Source organism: Emys orbicularis, chromosome 6, assembly GCF_028017835.1.
Source record: "Emys orbicularis isolate rEmyOrb1 chromosome 6, rEmyOrb1.hap1, whole genome shotgun sequence".
Classification (NCBI taxonomy): domain Eukaryota; kingdom Metazoa; phylum Chordata; order Testudines; family Emydidae; genus Emys; species Emys orbicularis.
Genome location: NC_088688.1, coordinates 84,828,088 through 84,843,840, shown reverse-complemented (window position 1 = coordinate 84,843,840; position 15,753 = coordinate 84,828,088). Strand labels below are relative to the sequence as shown.

The window sequence follows — 15,753 nt, the reverse complement described above, 5'->3', positions numbered from 1 at the left end:
GCCGAACATGTCCGGGAAAATAGGGAGGGGCCGGCACCGCTGGGTGCTGGGCCGGGGACCGGGCCGGGGCCGGCGGTGCTGGCCCGGGGGTGCTCGGCTGGGGGCTGGCCCGGGGCCGGCACCCCGGGGCCCGAGCCGAGCCAGGCTGGAGACGCTGGGGCCGGGGCTGGAGCCGCTCGGTTGGGGGGGCCAGACTGGGACAAACACTGGAAAATGGGGAGGGTCCCGATTTTATTGGGACTTCTGGTCACCCTACTTTTGTTCATGGTGCAGTGTGGGGAAATTTGACTGTCTAGCAGACGAAGCCAGCCCATGGGATATTTCTGGGGTACTCCCAGAGAGAGTACAAGTCCAATGAGGCTATGTCTACACTGTAACACGATAGGGTTTGAACCCTGATGCCTGGCTTGACTCAGGCTTCAACCCTTTACTCCCATGGGGTCCTAGGTTCCAGCCCTGGGTTAGTGTGATTGGGCAGCGGGGGAAGTAATTAGGCTTGAGCCTGTTTGAACCCTGTGTTAACACTACAGTATACGCACACCCAGACAGCCCCTCAATGCTAGCTGCAGCAGGCAGGTACTACTGTGGGGGGAACTATGGGGGACACTCCTCAGCAGAGGGTAGGAGACGAGCAGGAACGGCCCCTAGGTCGGGAGGGCGGAGCAGCTCAGCAGCTGCACCCGCACATGCAGCTGAAGAAAACTGCTGGAACTGCCCCATTCCCTAACCGCCAGCAACCGCAACCAATCCCGCCCATAACCGCCCCACAGCTGCTCACGAGGTAAGCGCATGTCTAGAGAAGAGCAAGAGGGCTGAGCGAGCGCACGCGCTGACTCCAACTCCCTCCCAACCTCTCCGCGCGCAGCGCACTTTAACCGTCCCACGCTTACGCCATGCCTTTTGCTCTAATGGCCTCTAAATGGTTGGTTGGGCGAAAGTGGAGGATACGGGTGATGTCATTGTCTGACGCATGTGATAGCGCGCTCTGTGATTGGCTGGCACCGCCCGCCAATAAACGTTGAATTGTTGGATTCAAATTGAGTGGAAAGCTGAAGAGGTCAGTTAATCAGCGAGCTCGGCCTCAGGGTGAGGAACGTGAGTTGGGTCCTGCTGGTGTAGCTGCCTCCGCCATGGCCCATAAGCAGATCTACTACTCCGACAAATACTTCGACGAGCACTACGAGTATCGGTGCGTGGGGCGGGGGCTGCTTCTCTCTGTCCTTCACCCTCTTCCGTGCCGCTGGCGGGGCGCGCGTAGGAGGCGCGGGGCGCAGCGCTCTCTGGGGTGGGGGGTGTAAATGCTTTGCCCCGCTGCTCCCCTCTGGGGGTGCGGACGGGATCAGTGACTCTTCTGGGGTGACGGGGTTGGGGGGCTCAGGTCAGAATATGACGCTCTAATATCGGGGCCCGACTCAGGCTCTCTCCGCCCGCCTCGAGCGCAGACGCCGCCGAGTCTGCCCCGGAAAATGAGGGGACGGCGACTCCTTCTGCAGGGGTCGGGGGAACAATGGGCTCTGCGCGGTGGGCGGGGAGCCTGGGGCGGTCGGGCTGTGTGCGCTGAAGGGGCTCCCGAGCCAGTGACTAAATCGCGGGGCCTGCTCGGAGCCCTCAGCGCCGTCTCCCAGGCGTACTGGCTGAAATTCATTGGGGAAACTCTAGCGGCCATTGCTGAGCAGAGGCGGGCTCGCAGGTCCCTTACCCACCCGGAGCAGACATTGGTGGGACTGGGTTTTACTACCTGTAAACAATCCTGATCTCGGGGATGGGGTGACAACAATGGCAACTGCCTGTTGGCCACATCAGGGGAGGCGCCTCTGGCTCCCTCCAGCACCTGACTCTGCTTTCACTGCTTCAAAGTGAGGCAATTCCTGCTCTAGTCACTTTATACAAGCTCACTGAGACCACGTGGCCTGGGCAGGTGGGCACTTAGCCTTTTTGTGTGTAGCTGCTCTGCAATGCAAGGGAGTCTTGGAGCTTTAACTTGAAGTGTATTAACTCATACAATACTCTGAATAAATCCTAGCAGTAAAGATGCCATGCTTTCTGTGGGAAGTTTTGCTCTGGTTGTGTGTATATTGGTGACTCCTTATATGCAGGTTAATGACATTGAGCACAAGGCTATAGGATGGATGACCTCTTGCTTACCCCACTTGAATGTTTTGTTAATTCAAGCCTGAAACAATGCTGTGAGACCAGTTTGCATCATAGGGAGGCAGAATGTAACTGGTCTCAGAGGGAAGATGTAAACAGACTGCTCAGTGCCCTATGAAATGCACTACAATGCCTCAGAGTAGCAGCCGTGTTAGTCTGTATCCGCAAAAATAACAGGAGTACTTGTGGCACTTTATTATTATTATCCTGTTATTTTTGCGGATACAGACTAACACGGCTGCTACTCTGAAACCTGTCATTATGCAAGGCACTGCATTTAGCCGTATGGAGTGGAAATCCATCAACTTCTTTTTAAAATTTGTTAGTCTCTAAAGTGCCACAAGTACTCCTGTTATTTTTACAATGCCTCAGTTTCATGTTACTCTCACCTAGATAGGCTTGTGATCTGCATAGACAGTTTCGTATTCAAGGGCAGAGGTCAGATTATCTTGGTCAGCAGTTGACTTGACAGTGATAAGTGAATGATGGCTGGTGGTATAAGAATGTTGCTTTGTATGTTTCTAAAACCACTTATCTGATCAGGTAGATAGGGGTTTCCTTTTTTCTCTTAAACAGTGTGGCAATAATCAGTTGCCAAGAGCACTCTTTGCTTTGATAAACATGTGCTAGACTAGGCAAGAATTCTCTCCTGGCTCAAATATACTCCATTCCGCACTTCATCTGAAATATATGATTACACCTTCCCTTACAGGGCTGAAGGTTTAATATCTACCATACTGGCTCTTGGTTTTCAAGATTTAAGCTTAAGAGGTGGTATGCTAAAAGTATTTTAATATGAATACTTAAATCTGCATGAATTAAAACTATTGTATCTTTAAATAGCCTGTATATTGCCATTGGTACATCATCAACTTGTAGAACAGTTGATGTCTCTCCTAGTGTAGTGAATGGCACTCCCAGGAAACTTGAGAACAGGTGGGCATCCTTCCAGCAGCTGGGACAGAAATAGATTGGGAGGGGCACAATATCTTAGGAAAAGTGCACTGGGCTTCCCACTGGTGGTCAGGATAATGCCAAGTTGCCTGTTATCCTCTGTCTGGAGGCTATAGTTCTGGACTTTGAGCCCTGCTTAAGATATTTCTCTAGGAAAGGCAGTAAGGGTTATAGCCTACAAATACAGGTGTCATCAAAAAGAGAACTGATCTGTACTGTGGGATAACTTTAGTACTATTATATTTTCAACAGACATGTGATGTTACCCAGAGAGCTTTCAAAGCAAGTACCAAAAACCCATCTGATGTCCGAAGAGGAATGGAGAAGACTTGGTGTCCAGCAAAGTCTTGGCTGGGTCCACTACATGATCCATGAGCCAGGTAAATAGAATGACTGTTCTATAGCTATAATGGCACTTCTAACTGACTGCACAGGTACTTGTTGGGATTAAAAGGACACCCTGAATCTTTGCCTACTAGCAATACCCAATGTTACAGGAAGCAAAAGATTGATACAACTCTGTAGTTGCTTGGGAAAACTAACAGCAGTGGAGAAGCATTGGCTTCAAATTTCCCTAACACTTGCTCTTAGACCTAGGGCAGGATTTCTCTGGGTTTAACTAGTGGGCATCTCATGTCTAGTTTGTAGCTGTCAAACTTTTCAAGCCCAGAACTAGGGGGTGAGTAGGCAAGCGGCGGGGTGGGGCAAGCCAACAGCTGGGTGGGGGGGGGGTGGTGAAGAGTCTAGTGGCAGGGTGGGGAGTGAGGGTGAGCCAGGGGCAGGGGGCGGGGGCAGCCGCAAAAGATAAGAGGCCAGCAGCGGGCAGGCAGGTGAGCTGGTGGTGGCAGAAGGGGGGTGGTGAGGAGGCGGGCGGTGGGGGCAGGTGTGGTGGGGGAGGGGGCTGAGGAAGCAGGTGGGCAGTGGTGGGGGGGAGGGGCTCAGGAAGTGAGCGGGGGGGGAAGAAGCACCGAGTCGGTGGCTGACCTGTTCTACTGATCTCGTCTCATAAAAAATTGGTCCTTTTTCGCTGCTTTTCTCTGGGTTGGGGGTTGTCCCAATGCTGCAAAGAGGGTGTTACCAAAGGAAGGTGCTTGCTTCTAACCCTGGGGGCCATCAGTATGTCTGCTCTTTAGTGAGCCCACTTGACAAGTTTAATTGTCCTTGGTCTGGAAGGCATCCCCTCTCCAAGGGTTGCAGCTGTCTGGAGGTGCCTGCCTTCCATGCCTTTCTCATTCATTCAACAGGGTAATTGATTACAAAGTGGGGAGAAGATCTTATTCTACTTCTACCTTAATTATCCTACCTTAAGGGCCTGCTATAACATATTACCAAGGTTCAATACTGCTGTTTCGGTGGGGTGGCCCTGGGGGGTGGGGGGGAAGGTTGTTTCGGCAGGGCGGGCCATGCTTGGGGGGTGGGGTTCTGCCCTCAGCTGTTTTCTTTGGAGTAATATGGCCCTCGCTGCTTTACGAGTTGTGCAGGCCTGGTCTAAGGAGTTGATCATATACTCATGCATTACAGTTACAAATGGGAAGATAGAATTCCACACTAAAATGCACTGATCAGTCACTCAACACTTAACCTTCCAAGTATTTGAAACTTAAGCATTCATGGGACTATGTAACTGTTGTAGTAATTCCCATTTTAATTTTGAGTGTCCTATCTTGGCACCAAGGGTAAAACTTCTTAAAAGCACCTAATTGGCTTAAGATACTAAGTCAGGTGCTTCTAAAATTTTTACGCCATATGGAGGGGCAAGCTTGAAGGCACTGTATATAGGAATGGTCATTTTTCTTACGCTCAGTGGGGAGACTTAATATTTTCTCTATTAAATGTAGTAATTGAGTACTAAGCTGCTGTACACAAATGTGTAGGACTGGCAATGATAAATATTGCAGGATAACATTGAAATGTTTAATCTTATTTCTACAGAACCACACATCCTTCTCTTTAGAAGACCTCTTCCGAAAGACCAACAAAAATGAACTTTTTTTTTTCTGGAGAACTTCTATTAAATCTTCTGGAACTTTATGTATATGAGTGTATATATGTTGGTAGTATTCAGTGAATACTTGAAAAATGTACAAAACATACATCCGTATCTGTGCATGAGCTGTATTATTCACAGCAACAGAGCTCAGTCAAATGCAATTCCAAGTAGGCTGCTATGGTGTCTAAAGATTAATTAAAACATATTCCTTTACTGTAATATAAATGCCTATCTGACTTTTTATTAAATTACTTTTGTTTAATAAAGTGTTCATGTTGCATGTCTATGTGCTGACTATAGACTTATTACATGTATTTTTTCTTTAGAAACTTTAGTTTCAATACTGAGCTCCTCTGTACAGCATTGTAATTACAAATGTTTGACTAGTTCAAAGCCCATGGCTTCCCAACTCCTCACAATGGGTCTGAAGAAATAAACAGTGACTCTCTTAATTCTAGATACCTACTTTGTGACGTCTTTCTAAGAAATCTTGTGTGTTAGCAGATAGGAATCAACTATGTAGAATTTGGGTGTTAAGGCTAAACTAGTGGAGGAGGTACCTGTCCAAAACTGATCATTAAATCACTGCATAGGTGTGGTGTGTCCCCCCCCCCCCCCCCCCCAGCAAAAAAAAAGTGGCTTCACAGCAACCTCGTTCTCCACTATGACATAATACTTGTCTCTGTGAAGACACAGTTGCTGGCTTCACTGCCCCAGAATGTGCACCATCACTTTGCTGCCCTTAGGCTATTTGAGACACCTCTCAAATCGCTTTAGCATGATGAAGGCTAGTCAGCCGATCACACTAAAACAGGCTGGAGAATGCAGTTGGCTGTCCTGGCTTTAAGATTATAAATAGCCCATGTGCTGCTTGAATTTGCATTCAGTGAGCAGCAAAAATCCCATGCTATTCAGGTATTAGCTGTGGCTAGAGATTTTATCTCTAAGTCTTGTGACCACTCATTTCCCATCTGAAAAAAATGTGCTTGTGCACGCTTCTCACAAGGGTGATAATAAACTTTCTCGATAGTCATGTACGTGACGCACATGGCTTGTAGTGGAGGGCTGCAAAGATGACACATTCAGAGAACAGCAGCTATGAGCAAGTAATCTTTCCAAAACATATTTTCAGATTAGTGACTACCAACTTTTAAAGGAAATAAAGAGACAAACTGGATGAGGTAACATATTTTATTGGACCAACTTCTGTTGGTGAGAGAGAGAGGAGCTTTCAAGCCACACAGATCTGCTTCAGGTCTGGGAGAGGTACCTGAAGAAAAGCTCTGTAGCTTGAAATCTCACCAACAGAAGCTGATCTAATAAAAGATCTTACCTCATCAACCTTGTCTCTAATATTCTGGAACCAAAATGGCTCCAGCTACATACCATAAAGAACATTTGTATGAAAAGTTTAAGAGATGCCACCCCACAATGTTTTGTTGCTGGTGCAAAATCATCCGCTTGTATCAATTTTTGAGTCTGCATTGTTATTGCTGAAATACAGGACAAGGAGCATCTTGTATGTATGACTTCATGTAGAACTTTAGGTACTGCAATGTTTATCACCCCTCAGTCATCAGGTTTTTTAAGAGAGAAGACACCACACATATCTACTGGCAAGTACTTAGTTCATGACTGCTTAGAAATACCAAGAATGCACTGAGTATATGAGAAGGGGAGTACTGGGCACAAACTTCCATTCAAGAAACTGAATTTTGCATTGCTGATGTACTCATAGCATGTCTACCGTGATGGCCAAAGCTCTGTGGTTGGGAGTGGTGGTAGTAAAGTGTCCCCTCTCTCTCCCTCCCCCCCTTTTAAAAATTATTTTAAATAAGAAGGAGGGAAGAAATTGAGAGGCCTTCAGTTGCCGCCACTCTAAGCAGTTCTCATACTCTCACTATGTGTAAGAGCAGCCTTGGATGTTGTGTGCATGTGACTATTAGCTGGCTCTAGATGCCTTGTTTTATTATTACTGGGCTGCTGTGGTACTGGGGAAACAAACAGCAGGAGGAGTATATAGAGATGCTGCAAATGTAAATAGAAATGGTGAAAATGGAAAAATTGTGCCTGACTCATTTGTGCAATGATTGATGGGAAGAAAGTGTTCTCAGATGGTTGTAATGCTTTTGTGGTTAATTATATAACAAACCAGTGAATGAAAAAGGAATACAACTTTAATAATTTGAAGAGCATCTCTGGTGAACTGAGGCACACAGCCATGCGGTGTTCCCAACCCTTGCGTCCAGGGCACATTGCCAATGTTCATAAAACTATCCCTCATAAGGGAGCATCTCTAAATTATAATAGTCTACAAACATACCGCTACAGTGGTTATTTGGCCGTGGATAGCAAGAGCCAGATAAGAGGGAAAACGCTGGAAAACTGACAAAAACGCCACCATTCAGATGGATTATTTGCACAAAATAACACAATCAGCTTTCCGTGAGGCACACGCACAGGAGCGTGTCACCCAGAGGCTCCCGGGGGTACCACCCAGGCTTGCACATGGCCTCCAAGGTCTTGGGTCGCAGGTGTGGCAGTACGGTCACGTGACCAGACAAACAGGCTCCACCTCGTTCCGTCGCTGCTGCCGTTGATTGGAAGGTGACGTAGAACCAGCTGCGCCGCGGCTCTTCTGACGCCTCTTGCGGGCGTCGTCGGCCGGTCGGACTCGGGAGCTGGTTTGGGGAGAGGGGGTAGGTGGCGCGTGGTGCTGGTCCCCTTCCCGACCAGCCATGGCCACGGAGCGGGAGCCGGGCACGGCCAGCGAGGTAAGGGTGAGGAGGCGGCGGCACTGGGCTGCGCAGGGGCCCGCCTCCCAAGCCGTTACATAAGCGGGGGGCTGGCTGCACTGCTGGCCCTGGGGGTCCGAGGCGCCCTGCTCCGCTCCCGAGTCTCTGACAGCGGTTTCTGGGGAGCCCCTGCGGACTCATGCGCCCTGTAGCTCTGCCCTGGGGGTGGAAGCGGCGGCGGCGGCCTCCACCTTGGCCCTACGTGTGACGGCCTAAGTGGCTCCGAGCTGGCCTTTGAGTCCAGTTGGTTTCTTTTTAGAGGGACTATCAATTTGAAACGATACTTCTGGTCTGAAAATACTTTACCTGCTGCTGTTGTTGTTGTAAGTACCCCACCAGTATTACTGCAACTGAAAGGGAGCTGGGTCGGGGAGAGATCTCGTCTTTCAGTTTTTCTTGTGCTTTGACAGTCGTTTAGCCACGATCTTATAATCAGATTCGTGCAAGTGAGCTCTGTGCCTGTGCAGAGCCATTTCCAGGTGTAGGGATTTGCTTATATGGCTCTGATTGCAGGGGGGAGGGGCAGGCATAAGTTTCTCACTTTCCTTGTGAAGTCTTAGGACTTGTCTACATGGGAAAGTTACACTGGTGTAAGCTAAAGTGTGCATATAAACCAATATAGATCTACTGGTATAACCTCCTGTGTGGACAATCTTTTTCTGGTGTAAAGAAATGGCTCTTTTCAGTTTAGCTTGTGTTGCTTGGGAATGGGTTTAATTAATTCTGCAAACACTCAAGCATGCATATAACTTTACTCATGATCAGTCCCAGTAGTGTTTATCCCTGATTCTGCAGCTGGATCTGTGCAACTGTTGATTTGTGTGGGTCTCTACATAGGTGTTGGGGTCTGCCTCCTCAGATCCAGTTGCAGGATTAAGATGTCAATCCTGCAAAAACTTAAATACGTGCATAAGCCTTTACAGAATCAAGACTCTGTTGTTTCTGTGAGGCTTTCACGCATCAAGGAAGAGAGAAACTTTTGTGAAAAGGAACATATGTTTATGAAACCACAAATAGGGGAGTCAGGAGCTCATGTAGTACCTGAAACATCTTATTAATTTTTAAAGATGGTGTTTGTTCTAATTATCCCAAACAATTTAAAAAAAATTTGTGAGTATTTTGTGCAGCATAGGAAACTAAATTCTACGTGCTGATCTACATGTAATGTTAGGGGGCTTATTCCTTCACCCTCTCACTTCCCTGGTCCTCCTCACATGAACAGAGACCAACAATACCCGACGTCTAAAGGTGCAAAAACAACAAGGAGTCTGGTGGCACCTTAATGACTAACAGATTTATTTGGGCATAAGCTTTCGTGGGTAAAAACCTCACTTCTTCGGATGCATAGAGTGAAAGTTACAGATGCAGGCATTATATACTGACACATGGAGAGAAGGGAGTTACTTCGCAAGTGGAGAACCAGTGTTGACAGGGCCAATTCTATGCATCTGAAGAAGTGAGGTTTTTACCCACGAAAGCTTATGCCCAAATAAATCTGTTAGTCTTTAAGGTGCCACCAGACTCCTTGTTGTTTTTGTAGATAGAGACTAACAAGGCTACCCCCTGATAAAGGTGCAAACAATTTGATGTTTATTGGGGTGAACTTCCAGCAAGCATGATTCCAATTTCCTTCCTTAGTGTCCCCCTTCCCAGCTCTGATACCACAGAGCCTTTGTTCCCATTTCCCCTCCTTAGCAAGACATGATTCCAATTCCCCCACCCCCATTCCCTGTTCCCATTTCCCCCCCTTACTTCCTGATTGACTGCAGACTGTATAGTAAAACTTGAGTTCTGCTTAGCTATACCGTAACCAATCATTTTACTGAAATTTAACTAACCAATCCTAACATATTGTAACATGATTATTTAACCAATTATATCCCACCACCTTAATTGGTTTACACCCAACAAAATTAATTATACAGCAGACAGAAACAATCACAGAACCAGACAGAGATTATACAGACAAACAATAGGGAAGTGGAGATTACAGTGATAGAGCAATACAGAAATGAGGATTTCACATCCCAGCTATTGATAAGGGAGTTCTTGCCAGACAGGATGCTATCAAACTAAGTTTCCTTTTACATCTTCTAGGCTCTTCCCTTTCTCTGGAGGTGATAGGAATATCAGGACAGGATTGTATTCCTAATAGCCCAATAGCACCTTATTTCAATGTGACTAGTTGGAATGTGAGGATGTGACCATACACTTCCCAGTTTATGGCTGGCCTCTGCTGCTTAGCCGAAGGCCTTAGCCTAAGAACCAGGCCTCAGACTGTCACAGTAAGAGAAGGCCCTTACACAGACAGACAGTGATTTTGATTCTTTCTTTTATACCTCTATAACTAGCTAAGTGATAAGAATACACCTAAATTCTTAAAGTATAGGCCTTTACAGACAGGCCTGAATATCTATATCCTAATATGTAAAATATACTTTTCTCCCCAAAGCCCTGAAATAGTTACTTTTGTCAGATACTTGTGGAGGAGAGAAGCAAGTAATTCAAAGAAGTGTATACAATATTAAGAGCATACTTAAAAGCAAACTGCGTTAAAATGCTTCAAGTTCTTTGCTAAAATCAGTCTTTTTACCATTACAGCATTATCAGCAGGAAATTTACTTGAAATAAGCATTCATATTGTACCAGTACCTTAAGAACCAAAATGTCTCCTGTTAAGAGACTAAACACATTGTAGGCATGGTGAAGTGTATGTATGTGTATGAGAGAGAAAGAGAATATATATGTAAAGGAACTTACTACTTTTAAGAGTCACCTATCCTATGGTAGGGTTACCATATTTCAACACTGAAAAAAGAGGACACTCCACGGGGCCCTGGCCCTGCCCCAACTCCGCCCCTTCTCCACCCCCGGCCCCGCCCCTTCCCCAAAGTCCCTGCCCCAACTCCGCCCCCTCCTCCGAGCACCCTGCATTCCCCCTCCTCCCTCCCACTCTGATCTTGGTTGGGGGTTGCTAAGTACTTCCCTGCTCCCCCCTTGCCCTGCAGCCTCTGCACCCCCACTCGCCCTGCAGCCTCTGTGACCCCCTGCTCCCCACTCGCCCTGCAGCCTCTGTGCCCCCCGCCTGCCCTGCAGCCTCTATGCCCCTGCAGCCTCTATGCCCCTGCCTGCCCTGCTCCCCACTCGCCCTGCAGCCTCTGCACCCCCACTCGCCCTGCAGCCTCTGTGACCCCCTGCTCCCCACTCGCCCTGCAGCCTCTGTGACCCCCTGCTCCCCACTCGCCCTGCAGCCTCTGCACCCCCTGCCCCTGCAGCCTCTATGCCCCTGCCTGCCCTGCTCCCCACTCGCCCTGCAGCCTCTGCGCCCCCTGCCCCTGCAGCCTCTATGCCCCTGCCTGCCCTGCTCCCCACTCGCCCTGCAGCCTCTGCGCCCCCTGCCCCTGCAGCCTCTATGCCCCTGCCTGCCCTGCTCCCCACTCGCCCTGCAGCCTCTGCGCCCCCTGCCCCTGCAGCCTCTATGCCCCTGCCTGCCCTGCTCCCCACTCGCCCTGCAGCCCCTGCACCCCCCTTGCCCTGCAGCCTCTGTGACCCCCTGCTCCCCACTCGCCCTGCAGCCTCTGTGACCCCCTGCTCCCCACTCGCCCTGCAGCCTCTGCGCCCCCTGCCCCTGCAGCCTCTATGCCCCTGCCTGCCCTGCTCCCCACTCGCCCTGCAGCCTCTGCGCCCCCTGCCCCTGCAGCCTCTATGCCCCTGCCTGCCCTGCTTCCCACTCGCCCTGCAGCCTCTGCGCCCCCTGCCCCTGCAGCCTCTATGCCCCTGCCTGCCCTGCTCCCCACTCGCCCTGCAGCCTCTGCGCCCCCTGCCCCTGCAGCCTCTATGCCCCTGCTCCCCACTCGCCCTGCAGCCTCTGCACCCCCCTTGCCCTGCAGCCTCTGCGACCCCTGCTCCCCACTCGCCCTGCACCCCCCCGCCCCTGCAGCCTCTGCGCCCTCCCGTCTGCCCTGCACCCCCTGCCCCTGCAGCCTCTATGCCCCTGCCTGCCCTGCTCCTCCTCGCCCCTGCAACCCCCGCCCCTGCAGCCTCTGTGCCACCCGCCTGCCCTGCCCCTGCGCCCCCTACCCCTGCAGCCTCTGTGCCCCTGCCTGCCCTGCTCCTCCACGCCCTGCAGCCTCTGCACCCCGCCGCCTGCCCTGCTCCCCAGCTCACCCAGCAGCCTCTGCCTGGCGGGGGCTTCAGACGCTCAGCGGCGACCGGGGCAGCGCTCCTGCTTCCCGCCCGAGCTCGCTACAACGTAGCGGGCGGCTGGACTGCGCTGCGGACCCGGCGGATCGTGCTGGGCCCGGGCGGACTCTGGCTTATGCCTCCCTATTTCCCCGGACATGTCCGGCTTTTTGGAAATTCCCCCCAGACGGGGATTTGAGCACCAAAAAGCCGGACATGTCCAGGGAAATCCAGATGTGTGATAACCCTATGCTATGGGGTAGTCTTCTATTACATTCTTTCTGTGAATAATGCCCCCTTGGTTGTGTGTCAAATATAAATGTACATATCTAACCAATATGGCACTAGATTCCATAGAAATCTCCCAGTCAGACTGAGATGTCTTTAAAATTAATGATCAACCCCAAATTAAAAGTACTTTTATGGTTGGTATTATTTATGCCTTATTCATTTGTCTGGTAACTAAGCTTTAACTCCAAAAATAACTTGATTTGTTTTTATACTCGTGTGTGTACATATTTCATGTCCCATTTCTCACCAATGCAATCTATATTTTGTATTTAAATGGCCAGCATAAATTTGGCAACAGTTGAAGTGGACACTCTTCCTAACAAACCCATGAAGCCAAGAATCCATATTATCTGTTGGGTTGTAAAAGCCTTATTCCTCAAATTTCCAGGTGCACACTTTACCACCAGAGGGTGCTCTTGTGCATTCTAAATACTGAAATTACTGTCAATGAAACATTTTTATAAACAAGGCTCCATGTGCCCTTGCATGGATACAGCAATTCATGAAGTTGACTTTGTTTTACTGCTTTAACAATGAGAACTAATAAAGCAAGTCTTAGTTATGAAGAAATATATAATCAGATTTAAAATGACTCACTGCATGTATTAGTGAGTAGAATTTTGAAATACTACTTTCTCCAAGCACAAACTATGAAGTGCCAGCAACAAGTAACATCAATAAATACATTCTGGTTTTAATTTTGGAGCCTCCTTTACATTCAGAAGGCCTGTTGAAGGCAGTAGTAGTCCAGCATGTGGAACACACCCCCCAAAATTGGGCATGTCAATATGAATATATTAGTGCTGTGACAATCTCATTAAAAAGATATAGAATTTAATGTTTGATCCATATTTTTTTAAAAGCAGTCACAATTACTGTACCTTTGGAGACCGCTTTTACAGTAATGCTAATGATCTGAAGACATGATTATACTGATTAAGTGACTAATCTGAAAATAAAATATTCTTATTATTTTTGCATCTTATGTGTTAAGCAGGATGCTAGCATTTTTTAATGTACCTTTGTTTTGTGTATTTTCTGTTAAATGTAGGCATTATGTGAAAATAACTTTCCAAATCTTTGCTGTTTGTTTTTTCCCCTTCACTTTCCTTCTGAGAATTTTGTTGCTTCACAACTATTATTATTAGAACAAGTGAACAAACTAGCTCTTGTGCAGTTTTTCCTCACACCGATGAGGTTAGGCTGTTTTTTTCCCCCCACTTACTTTTGCTTAATCTCAAAATGCATGTATCCAAAAAACGTTTTGTTTCATAGGGCTTCAAGTTCTCAGCAGATGTCAAACCGTTTGTCCCAAAATACACGACAGTAACTGTGGCATGGTCAGAACCGTCGGAAGCGTGTGTCTTTCCTACTACATACTACCCACGTGTTCAGGAACCGTCTGTGGATAAGTATGTATTTTTCTGAATCTCGTATAGGTAATTTTAACCTTCTAGAGCCTTGACTTTGACTACTTTTCCAAAATTGAAGTAAGAGCCTCTAGTGCTTTAATTCTTCTAACTGTATTAGTGCTTGCCTAATGGTTTAGACTTCTGCATTGCTCTCTGAGTGATACAGATTTGGTACCTAGGTTGTTGATCCCAAAGACCTGGTATTGTGGAGTCACTAGAGAAGGGCAAGGAAGAGTCCTGTCGCTCTGCAGTGCCTAGTCTAGCTGATTCAGATGTGGTGTTTGGCTCTGGAAGGAATCGCATCCAGTCCTGGGGTAGAAGGATGATAAACTATTATATGGATGGGAGAAACAATGGGCGTGTATAGAAAGGGAAGGGAGGACCCTTGAGAGTGGGGAAGGGGGAGGCTCCCTAAATGCCTTCATTCTAGATAGAAGGAATCTTCAAGGTCCTTTCTTCGTCTCTCCCCCTGCCCCCTCCCAAAAAACCAACAACAATAACAAAAAAAGGATTTTAAAAGGTAAATCTAGTAAGAATAAGATACAATTGCAAAAGACCCCCAAACAAATCTATTTTCAATGTAGCAGTTTTCAGGATTTTCCAATGTAGATTTTACTAAATGGGTTGTTAATGCTGTATATGAGGATAAAAAAAGACACCTAACAATTACAAGGGTTTGATATTCAGTAGGTGTCCTAACTTTTGTATTAGTTTCTCAGAACGGTAAGCATTGGTTTCATTTTAGGCATAATTGCAGTGTCCTGCAACTTATTTACTGCCTAAAAAAAACCCCAAAGAGGTGTTCTTTTTTTATACCTTAACTGACTTTTCCCAGGGGCGATCTCAGAATTGTTACAAAATTGTCTTTGTATACATCCTGTATTTTGGATTGTTGTAATTTGTTTAATGATGAGCTGAATGCAAGTCTGATTTATGACAATATAACATAAAGAAATAGTGAGAAGCACCAATATTGTGATTAAGGTTGCATTGTTGGGGACTTAAGTCAGAAAATGAAGGTTAATGGTTGATGCACTATTGTGCATATTTCTCCATATAAATTAGGATAGGCTGAAGTCAAAACAACTCTTACTACCAGAGAGAGAGAGCATTTCTAACTTCAGATATGCAATACACAATATCTACTTATTCCAGAATTGAACAGATATATGAAAATAGGAAAACATCAGGCGTATAAACTTTGGCCACGCTAAAGTGGTTTTTAAAATTGGATATGCATAAGCTAACATTTGTTTGCTCAAATTGAGAATGTCACTGCTAGCTGTTCACTTTACACTGTAAATGTAATTTCTGTGGGAAATGTCTTCACTTTCAGAGGCCCGCTTAGAATTTGGCATGATCTGGGTGGTGGAGACCTTACTTATATCAATTTAGAAAAATGTGTTTTCTGATCTCCTCTTCCTTTTTAACTTTCAGATCTGTTGAATTTGCGGAAGCTGTATTTAAGGCTTCCTTTAGCCAGTAAGCACAACCCAAATATCTACCATCTAAGCACCTTGTGCTGTGTTGTTTGACTGAGATAAATTCTGTCCCACAGAGTACTGTATTTATTCTCCTGTATTTTAAAATAAGTTTCGGTACGTCATATTCCTTTCCTTGTAGTGAAATGCATTTGCACATGCCTCTTAGTTGTATTACACTTTCAAACCTCTCTGTCTTTTAGTTTAAGCTCACTCTTTACCACAAGGAAGTCTGGCAAAGTAATAAAGAACTTGCTATCAACTGTTAAAGCTGAAAAAGGGAAGTATAACTTTAAGTAAAGCAGAATAGTTTTGAAACTCAGTAACAAATATTTTGTAGGTAGAATCATTGTGGTTTTTGATTTTTAAATAACCATTATGAAAGCTTAACTATACAAAGGAGATAAACATTAATATTTTAATCATGTTTGAGGAAAAACTTGAATTTTATGGTTAAAACACTTATCTAGAAAGCAGTGAGTAAATACTTAATTGAA

The 15,753-nt window shown here is 46.8% G+C and overlaps 2 protein-coding genes across 2 annotated transcripts in view; both read left to right on the top strand.

Annotated features, from left to right (window-relative positions):
- The first annotated feature begins 1,048 nt into the window (after positions 1-1,048).
- CKS2 (CDC28 protein kinase regulatory subunit 2) lies at positions 1,049-5,469 on the top strand. The gene is made up of 3 exons (XM_065406835.1): positions 1,049-1,189; positions 3,358-3,485; positions 5,038-5,469. The coding sequence occupies exons 1-3, from the start codon at positions 1,131-1,133 to the stop codon at positions 5,088-5,090; spliced, it is 240 nt and encodes a 79-aa protein (XP_065262907.1). The 5' UTR covers positions 1,049-1,130; the 3' UTR covers positions 5,091-5,469.
- A 2,288-nt stretch (positions 5,470-7,757) lies between these two features.
- SECISBP2 (SECIS binding protein 2) overlaps positions 7,758-15,753 on the top strand; it is a 49,984-nt gene continuing 41,988 nt past the window's right edge. The window contains exons 1-3 of the mRNA XM_065406166.1: positions 7,758-7,869; positions 13,639-13,775; positions 15,213-15,257. Of these exons, the coding sequence (XP_065262238.1) occupies positions 7,834-7,869; positions 13,639-13,775; positions 15,213-15,257 (218 nt within the window). The 5' untranslated portion in view covers positions 7,758-7,833. The remainder of the gene's footprint in view (positions 7,870-13,638; positions 13,776-15,212; positions 15,258-15,753) is intronic.